At 40.5% G+C, this 10,801-nt stretch overlaps 1 protein-coding gene across 1 annotated transcript in view; it reads right to left on the bottom strand.

Annotated features, from left to right (window-relative positions):
- The window catches only part of TDRD10 (tudor domain containing 10), a 1,185,287-nt gene that overhangs the window by 734,108 nt on the left and 440,378 nt on the right, over positions 1–10,801 (bottom strand). Inside the window, exon 6 of the mRNA XM_044079377.1 lies at positions 8,975–9,045. Coding sequence (XP_043935312.1) covers positions 8,975–9,045 — 71 coding nt within the window. The remainder of the gene's footprint in view (positions 1–8,974; positions 9,046–10,801) is intronic.

The raw sequence follows: 10,801 nt of genomic DNA, 5'->3' as shown, positions 1-10,801 counted from the left end.
GTACTCCCCATGCTTTGGAACTACATCCCTGATTACATTATATGGAGCCCCTCTAACACACCAGGGAATCCTTGCAGAGTGGGTGGGGAACAGTGGTCACACCCCAGGGATCCCGTAATTGGCTCTGCTCCACAGAGGGACAGTTAGTTAATCAATAGGGTGGCGACAGCAGACCCATTTTGGCTAGGCTGATGAATGGCCTCTGACAATTAGGCATGTACCTACTGATGTACCTAGGAACCTATACATGCAGTATCAACACATGCTTTTAGCTTAATTTACTGTTCAGGTGTTGACTTACCTTGTACAAATAGCTGTTGTGTGTGCAATAGTTGAGGGCTGCCTATGTCGGATGCACACAGTAGACCACCTATACATGACAATTTACAGGTGGTTGTGTGTGTGTGTGCCATTCATTTTACTGTGTGCGCAGGTGGAGAAGTGTGTCAGTCCGTAGGGGCCTACACTGTCAGTGTATGTGCTATACGTTCCCTTTTTGCCAAGGCATGGGCACCTTGGGCACACTTCCGTCTGCCTACTGGGGCTGGCACAGAGTGTTTGTGGTCTGAATCCCTCTGTGCCTGTGATGCCCTTGGCATTTGCGGTGGGCTGTGAGGGCCTTCACCACTGTCCCTGCTGCAGCTGTTTCCGCAGGATCATATTATGTAGCATGGCACATACTATGAAGATGTGGGCACACGTGCCTGGAGAGTACTGTAAGGCTCCACCAGATATGTCCAAGCAACGGAACCTTGATTTCAGCATCCCAAACACACGCTCTAGGATGATTCTGGTTTGTGCGTGTGCCTCATTATGGCGTTCTTGCATGGGTGTGTGTGCATTTCTGATGGGAGTCATCCATGGTTCCAGTGCATAGCCAGCATCCCCCACAAGGTGGCCATATGGAATGTCCCCCCTGACAAATACCTGGTACAGCTGTGAGGCATGCCAGATATGGGAGTCATGGTAGCTTCCAGGGCTGCCAGCACACACATCCGTGATAATGCCCTGGGCATTGCACACGACCTGGCAGTTGATGGAGTGGTATCCCTTGCAGTTTATGTAGCGCCTACCATGCTCACCGGGTGGTGACTTGATATATATGTGCGTGCAGTCTATTGCACCCAGTACCTCCGGGTAGTCTGCCACACGGTGGAAGAGGCGCATATTGCTGGCCAACTCCTCCTGAGTTTGAGGGAAGTATATATGCTCATTGGCATGTGGTAACATGGCATCCAGGAACTGGAGGAGTACCCTGGATGCTGATGCCTGTAAGATCCCCATGATATCTCCAGTTGGCCTTTGAAAGGTACCTGTGGCTAGTATTCTCAAGCTTACACATACCTTTATGTCCACTGGGATGGGTTCCCCTCTGTTGTTTCTGGCTCTAAGGCATGGCCGGCACAGCTCAACGATTTGCTGTATGATGTCTCTGTCCACCCTGTAACGCTCTATCTCCAGATCATCTAGCCCCTGGTAGGTTACCCTTTGTCTGAACATTCTCCTCCTCCTCCGGGGCTTGAGGTGGTTGTTAGCATCATCCTCCACACCACCTTCAGTCTCCAACACATGGTGATGAATCACAGGTATGGCATCTCCCAACAAGTACATTGTAAAAGTTCCCCATCTGTTTACACCGATGGTGCAGTGTTTGAGAATACACAAGTGTGTGTGAGGTGCCTTCACACTTTATACTATTGTGCTTTGGAAGCTGATGATGTCATAGGGTATGTACAATCACAGCTGCAGGGTATCTTACTTATGTGTTTTACCGCAGGTATTGCTATTGTGGTGCCTTTGCTGTTGAATTACATTTAGCTGCCATGGATCACCTCTTGCCCTTGCCTTCATTTTTCATAACGATTCCCCTCCCATTGTCAGGTATGCATCCAGCAGCCTGCTTTCTTGTTTTGTACTTTCCCAACCCAGGATTGTGTTGCAAAATGTGTTCTATAGCCGATCTACTGCACGTTTGCTTTGCTCTGTGGTGACAGTTCTCTTTTCTTTGCAATCCAGCACCTCCCCTATCCTGTTCTGCAGGTTGTTACTAGCAGCCTTGCTAGCTACAGTCAATGGCCGACTGAGTTAATAGGTGTTACTCAGTTGTACTCCAATTACCCTACTGCGGCATTTCCTTATTGCCTTTCCGTAACCTTCCTGTTTCAGCTGTGATGCGTGCCGCCCACATCTGTTTACCGGGTTTCGAGCACGTTGTCATCCACGTACACATGCGCTTTCGGTCACCTTGTGTGCTCTCAGCTAAGCGAAGCTATGGCTACATCCACACCCCTATCCTGCAGCTTTGCTTAGCAAAGGACAACACTGATTAGCAATGCTCCAATGTGCTTACAGCTACGGTGGCACACCCCTCTGCTGATGTCATGTATACCTCCAGGCCACTCCTCGGTGTTGTGCCGCTGTGCCGTGTGGTACATCCTTAGGCCAGCGGGACGTTTGCGATTCAGTATTACTTGCCTCATTTGCATGGCACTGACTACTAATTCATAGTTACCGCGTCGAACACTGTCACAGACCCTTAGCAACCCTTGCACCTTGGTTGTGGTGTAGCATGCATACCACTGACTATTATGGCGAAATCATGATTTGTGTTACAATGCAATTTTATGACATCTATATATATTTTCCTTGTGTTCCCGTTTGTGCACACATGCCCTGCGGTTGTACTTTGCGTTAGTGTGGCCATGACATTAAATGTTATTTTTTGTGTGTTGTGCGTGTTTTTTTTATGTCATTGGCTGTATATTTCGCCACTGGCATAGGTTAACTTTCTAATATGTAAGTTTGGTCCGCTTTCATGGCTCCGATGTTCTGCTTGGAAAAATGTACGCAGTTTTTTTTTGGTTTACATTTCTGTATGCTTACGCTACGCCTGCACCACTTCATGAATCGCTATGTACCTTCATTTGCATGCTGCACTACTGCACATGGGGTGATTAGCATACATGGGCTGAGAGCTGCGCAGATCTGGCATACGTTGGTAGTGCTCGTGAAATTGGATCGTACCTGAATCGCTCGGCGGCCATATTTGGTGTTAGACTGCCTACGCTACGCCTGCGCCTGGCACAAGCTTCATGAATCCCGGGGTTAGTGACTTAATGATGCAACAAGTATGTATGGGGGTTAAAGTTTGTTAGATACAAGATGTTCAAAGGAAGAAAAAAAAAGAGTCAATATGAGGTTAAAAGATTATATGGTCAGGAGAGAGTGATGTGCATTCAGGAATATGATTTTTTTTAAGTGAATAGATAAAGATATTAAATGTGACAGTAGCTCCTGGAAGACTAGAGTTATGGGATATAAGAAAAAAAGAAAGCTGCACATGGATAATTGTAGTTTATGCATACACCAATATGATTGAGAGGAAAAAGATGTTTGAATAACTTGAAAACTTTGTCTTACTAATGCATCACTTACTATGGTGGGAGATTTTAATTGCAAATTGAGAAAGGAGAGGGGACTTAACGCAAGATAACAATAAATAACCATTTCTTAATCAGGTAGGCATACTGGATAAGCACTCCTTTTTCAGGGGTGACCCTAGATCGATGTCTGGTTAAGTGACTTGCTTAAGGTTATCCAGTAGGCAAATGAGGGCGGAGGGGATCAAACCCTATACCATAGGAACTGCAGGTCACAGTCTTAACCCTCTGTGCAAACTGCCACCCTATTAATTTTGTAAGACATGCAGGGTGAAAACAGGAAGAAATATAGAATAGACACAAAAGGGAGACTTTTAGAACTGACAGAGATTATATGGGATATTCAAAAGATATGAAAGAAACAACCGGTTGGGTAGAAATGAGAGTTTTCAAATCTTAAGAGTGGTATGGGTTGGAACAGGGGATGACAGAAATAATAAAATGGGAATTAATAAAAAGATTGACTGGAGAGATTGCCAAAACAGATGAAATGAAAAGGGAACAGCATATAACAATAAGAGTACATTATTAAAACTAGACAGATTGGTGAAGTATTTATAAAGAAAATAGTTTGATAGTTGAAAAAAGTGAAGCAAAGGAATAGAGAAATAGGATAGTATATAATGAATTTACAAAAAGACAGGAAAAGAGACAGAACAATGCTGTTACAGAAAAAGAAATAGATGTGTGGAAAAAAAGAGAAAAGGTTAAAAAAAATACACCCTACGAAAAAAAGAACGTTTCACAATGTTCAGGAAAATATGTAAAAATAAGCAGAATGGATGCAGTGTTTAATGAAAAAATAAATATTAGACATAAGCAGAAAGAAATAATGGAAACTGAAAGGTTTATGGTCATAATGTATGAACATGTAGTAGCACAAGTAGTATGGACTGTAAAAAAAATCTGAAACTGCTAAGAAATCTCTAGAAAAGGACATTACTACAACAGAAATGCAAGAATGGGGGAAAACAATAAAAGGAAGGGAAGAATAAGCACCAGGAAGATATGGATTAGGTTCCGAACATCATAAAGTGATGAATGGAAAGGAGAAATTGAAGGAAAACTTCACCTATCCTACAGTTTAACTCAATTCTTAGGTTGCTTTTCTCCCTACAATATTATTCCAGTACTGTGTAGGTACCAGAAACATGTTTGTACATTATAAAACTTTCATTTCCTCACTTTGGTATCAAGGAAGAGAAGACCATTGACTTTTTTTAAGCTTAACCTCTCATATAAGTTGCAGAGGAATTTGTCTGCACCTGCATGACATACCACAGACAAGAGATATTTATAGTCAGGAGCTCAGGCTGCTGTAAATAAGACAGAGGTGTGTGACTGGTGTTCTTCGTGTTTCACTGTTGCAGTCATCACACTTGGGTTATCTGCCTACAGGAAACCCTCAGTCTCTCATATAAGTTGCAGAGGAATTTGTCTGCACATGCATGACATACCACAGACAGAAATTTGTAGTCAGGAGCTCAAGCTGCTGTAAATAAGACAGAGGTGTGTGACTGTTTTCCATTGTCTTTATTGCAGACAGGATGCGATCTTACACTGATTCACAGCTGCTTAGCCATTCCTTACATAGCAAAACAGAGCAATTTGATCAGTCAATGGTTCAAAGGCAGTTGTCACTTCTTTTGAAAATTTACATAAGTAGCATCACAGTACTGAAATGCTAAGCTTTAAATTTTAAATGTTTGTACTACTTCACATTTTAAGACGACTTGAATGTGCTATCAAAGATGTCGGACGTCAAGAGAAAAGTCAGAAAATTTTTTTTTATGCAATTCTTGTAGAAGTATCAGCATATTTACCAGAGAGTGCATGTTTGGGGAGGGGGGATGTCAATTCATCTTGGACTACAAAAAGAGACTTTGAACAAAGGCCTGCAATTTGCAACCGTTTTGGTTGCAGTTGTATAATTCCTTAGTATACTATAAAACAAACCCAGAGACGCACACAAATGTGAGGGCCATTCAAGAAAAAAGAAGCAGCCCTGTTACATACCGTATATAAAATAACACAGACCAACACTAATACCATTATATTTCAATGGAATCTGAATACACCACTACTTCTCTATGTCTAGCACAACTCATTAGAGCAGACATGAAATGGATTATGGGAAAGAGAAAGGCTTGAAGAAAAATAAGATTACGTTGATATGTCAAGCCCCATTGACAGCCATTTGCAGAAAACACATAAAAATTCTACAAGAAGCAGTCAGAGTGATTTTGAGATATTAAAATAATTCAGAAAACAGAGATAGGGTGAAAAAATTGATTTTGGTTCTAAGGTGGAGCTTTTCTTTAAAATACTAAATGGACAGAGCAAGAAGTAACAAATTAAGTGATTTATGGTACAGTAATTACATTTATATGGAAAAGATTAAATAAAAGATAAAACGCCTGGACACTGAATCCTTGGAAATACAGTTTATGAAAATAATAAAGAAGACAAAAGGTTTTGGATGAAGTTAGAGAAGAAAGGGTTTTTGGAGTTAAAAGAGAGAGGTGAAGGAAATGTTAACAGCAAAACTAACAGATACGATTTTGATGAAAATAAGGAACTAAGGCTAGTGAGTAATGTGATGTGGCAAAGGCTTTTGATAACATCAGTCATGAAGCAATGTGGAATATTCTAGAGATATCGGATATGAGAAAAAATATGAATGCTATAAAAATATCCCATGAAATGTCATGGGTGAAAGTTATGATAAACGGATGAATGGGAGGAAAGATGAAAATGGACATTTTTAACTCATTTTCTAATTAACTGTGCCTGTTTGTATTGGTGATGAATGCCAAAAATTCAAAACATCTCAAATCCAAACAGCAAATCAAATCTAAATCAGACTAACTGCATAAAACTAAAAAAAAAAAAAAAAACTTTTCATCATTCATTATAGGCGATTTTGTCCTAGCAGGACTACATCACACTAATTACTGTACAATAAAAATACAGACGATGATAATATGCCAGAAGAAATACTAAGAGGCTTGTGGAAAAAAGAAAGAATGAGTGGGCTACATAAAGATATTTGAGAGAGTTTGTTGCTGTTGTCTTTCGGCTTTTCCCTGTTAGGGGTCGCCACAGCGGAACTCCGGTCCACTAATGATTGGCAGTTGGTTTTTATGGTGTCAAGCTGCCAGCCCAGCGCTCAACCTTCAATGAAGGCATGCCCATTCAACGAGTGTCTTTCGAATGCCCACTCGACCGCAGGGAGGACATGTAGACTCCACACAGCACTCCCAACCCAAGCTGAGAATCGAACGGGAGAACCTTTTGCTGTGAGGCAACAATGCCACCGCGGAATCGATTTTGAGAGAGTTTGTGATGTTTTAAAATTTTCTGTGCTTGTAAGACAAAAAATTGATTTTATTTTGTGTAGATATGTTGAAATGGCAAGATATATGCGTGTGAGAATAAAGAAACATGTAAATAAAACCGCTACTCTTCAGTAAGTGCAGTGGGATCTTTTACATCTACCAGTGCTACCACTAACTCAGGAAATGAGGCCTTATGACTAATTCCCTATGAGATGTAAAAGTACATTACAAACCTACATTTGTACACAGGAATGTTGGACTGTTTATCTTGAATATGTGGTTTTAGACAGGTTTCTGTTACAGCAGGAGGGTCCATTTATTGTCAACACTTTAAACTGTAAAATTTACTGCACATGCTTCTACCATTGGTGGGCATCATTTCTATTCCTTTATTTACTTTGATAATTTTATGGTACTTAAAAGAAGTCTGAATATTTAAAGACTCATTTCTGTGAAATATTAATAAGCAGTCACGATATCCACAGACTATACTAAACAGCATTCCTTTTCAAGCATTAAATTGCATTTTTTTGCCTCTATTTAAGCTTCCTGTTTTGGGAATCTTAGTAAGTACACCTCACTTCAGAAGGCTTCTTAAAGTAAGGCATTACAGATGTGTAATGTTCTTTTGTAGAATTTTGTGGAGGATTTCAGGAGGCGGCCCCATTGTGCCCTACCTCTGTCCCCCTTTATGTGTCACTGCAAGTCTGAAACTCTGCTAAAAAGTTTAATGATGTAATAGGGTTTCTTACCATTTCGTGTCAGGTCTCTCGATTTGAATGAGCTAGAAAAAAGGGGCCTATAAATTGGGCAGATACTATATTATGTGAATTGGTATACAAAACAAGTACAGATATTCATTTGCCTACAAGATTCTGAGTAATGCAAACAGGACATCCCACTAGCTGTGCTCACTTGAAAAGCAAGACAATCAACAACAATCACAGTAGGCTCCAACAACCCCAAGACCTAGCCCACACCATCCCATTTGCATAGATTAAGGACTGCTTCCAATTAAGAGTCACCAAAAATGGGCTTTTCATTCAAGCAGAAAACAAGCCTTGACCCACCTACTAGTAGATGTACAAACATCTCTCGAAAGGCCAGTGGTACTCCAGACCACTACACGAAACCAAACCTCTGGCAACATGCCTTTCATCTCTGCTACTGTTTCAAACTGTACATTACTGCTGCTCTACTGACAGAGAATGTCCATCTACATGTGATGTTTCCCCATCCAGTGCTCCCTGGGACTCCCTGAAAAAAAGGGGCATTAAACTCAATGATGACTACTCAATCAAAAAAAATTTAATAAATGCCTCCATGCTTCTATTTGTTAATTGGGTACAGCACTGATCTACATGGAACGTTTTCAAACTCAGTCTAGGAACACTTTCTGATTAAGCTACTTGCTCAGTGTCATACGAAAAGCAAAAGGACACTAACAGTGCAACACTAGACTACAAGTAGCAGCTTATTAACCAACTTACTACTACTGTGCTCTCAAGACAATAATACATATGATGCAATGCTGTACATTAATTATTTCACCTTCTCCAATGTCAATTTGCTGTGGATTCACCTCTTCAAATTACTGTTCCCAGGCATTTCACCTTCATTTTCTTTACTCTCGTGTTATACTGTGTGGTAAACAAGCTGCTGAAACCTTACAGTAAACTTCTTTTCCACATATTTCTTTTACACTTGAAGATTTAATACTGCAGCTCTGTATTTGAAAAAAAAGCCAGTCTCTGGCCCTAGCTAATAACCAAACACTTCAAATACATAAAAGATATCTGCCCCTACACTGCAGCCAGTCATTATGACCCAAAGTTTTCAGTCAGGCTGTGCAGTTGCTTACATCTTTTTCCACCAACCAAATGAAGCACAGAGGAAATATGTTTTTCTTTTATTTACAAATGCATCATTTTAATATCTGTTCTGCACATGATGCACCATCTCAGCTACTCTCTATTTTCATTACTTCCTTAGAGGAACTGGAAACCTCAAAGCTTCCTTTTAGTAGCATTCTACTAAATAGGCTGAAATGTACACAGCCTTTGAAGATTCTCTCTCTACAATGTTCATAAAAGAAAATGGATGACTAGTTCTTAGGAGACACTTAAAAAGCATCCGAAATGTACCAAAGAAAAATGAAATTACAGGAGAAACACAATCAGAATGATTGCAACTTACCATCTCTGGTCATTGTTCACCTTTTTGATATGCTTAATAGCAAAACCTTCAAACAGTTGTGTAATGTCTTCCTGTAAATGAGAAAAAAATTAAGAAAAAAGCTAGTTGTGGTAAGGTAACTTATCTCCACAATGTACAAGAAATCAAGCACAAATGCATTTTCAAACATCTTTCCCCCAAGTCCTGTCAATGATATCCAGCTCATTAAAGGGTGAAGCTAAAAAAATTGAAGTTCCGCAAGTGACCTAATGTACAGTTGAGCAACAAGCTACAAAGATGACTTTGTCCTGGAGAGCAAGCCTAACATGTCATAGTGGTAGTTGAGCCATATATTAGCATGGCCAAGATTTGTCTAGATAATGACAAACACCAATGTCTAGTAAACCCAGCAATCTGCGCACTAAATCTAATCGCATACAACTGATACGTCAGTACTCCCATATCTAAGATGGATCCTCTACAGTGTGTGACAAATGGTGATCTCTTTCATAAGTCTATTCTCAATGCAGTTTTTAAAAATTTCTATTTCCTATGGTCATGGAGTATGTGCTCCCCCAAGGACAGATACTACAAATACTGATATGAGGAAGGCTAACAAAGCACCAAGCCCCCATTCCGCTGAGCTGCACATAAGATAACAAAGACTAGGAACTACAAGCTTGTAAAAGAAGTTTCGAGTATGCCCATTCAGTCAGCCGATACAGTAAATAACTCCACACTAGCTATCTTACTTTGAGGAATCCTCTACAGTAGGTGAAAGATGACAAGAACCCAAGCAATAAAATATTCTCATGAGGTAAAGTCTAGACTAGTTAGACAGGCAAGGCTCAAAATGACAGAACAAGCAACTCAGACTGCCAGAAATGTTCAACCAGTGAAGCAAAGCTCCACGCAATACTGCATTGTTAAAATATATACCACTTACAGACTTGTATATATAATATATAATTATCTGGAATTATGTCTGTAATGAGTACCTTCTTGAAGTACATGCCTGAAATGGCAGTTCCTCTAGCCAACTTTTTTTAAACACCGAAGAGTTAAGAAAGGCACTGGGTGGCAGTGAAGAGTTACTGAGCAGCTGGGTAACTACAGCAGAGCTAGTAAGGGAGACTGCTAGAAAGCTGCTTGGTGTGACATCTGGACAGAAGAAGCAGGACAAGGAAACCTGGTGGTGGAATGAGGAAGTACAGGAGAGTATACAGAGAAAGAGGTTGGCAAAGAAGTGGGATTGTCAGACAGATGAAGTAGACAGGAGTATAAGGAGATGAGGTGCATGGTAAAGAGATGGGACAAAGGTTAAGGATAAGGCGTATGGAGAGTTGTATGAAAGGATAGACACTAAGGAGGGAGAAAAGGACCTGTACCGATTAGCTACACAGAGGGACCAAGCTAGGAAAGATGTGCAGCAGGTAAGGGTGATAAAGGATAATGAGGGAAATGTACTCACAAGCGAGGAGAGTGTGTTGAACAGATGGAAAGAGTACTTTGAGGGGCTGATGAATGAAGAGAATGAGAGAGAGAGAATGTTGGATGATGTGGGTATACTGAATCAATAAGTGCAATGGATTAGCAAGGAGGAAGTAAGGACAGCTATGAAGAGGATGAAGAATGGAAAGGCTGTTGGTCCAGATGACATACCTGTGGAAGCTTGGAGGTGTTTAGGAGAAATGGCAGCATTTTTAACCAGATTAATGAAATCTTGGAAAATGAGGATGCCTGAGGAGTGGGGAAAAAAGTGTTTTGGTACCGATTTTTAAGAATAAGGGTGATATGCAGAGTTATATTAACTAGAGAGATAAAACTGATCAGTCACAGCATGAAATT

Source organism: Protopterus annectens, chromosome 8.part0 (genome assembly GCF_019279795.1).
Source record: "Protopterus annectens isolate FY-2018-M chromosome 8.part0, PAN1.0, whole genome shotgun sequence".
NCBI classification, from domain to species: domain Eukaryota; kingdom Metazoa; phylum Chordata; order Ceratodontiformes; family Protopteridae; genus Protopterus; species Protopterus annectens.
Note: the sequence above shows the minus strand (reverse complement) of the source record. Positions and strands in the feature narration are given on the sequence as shown.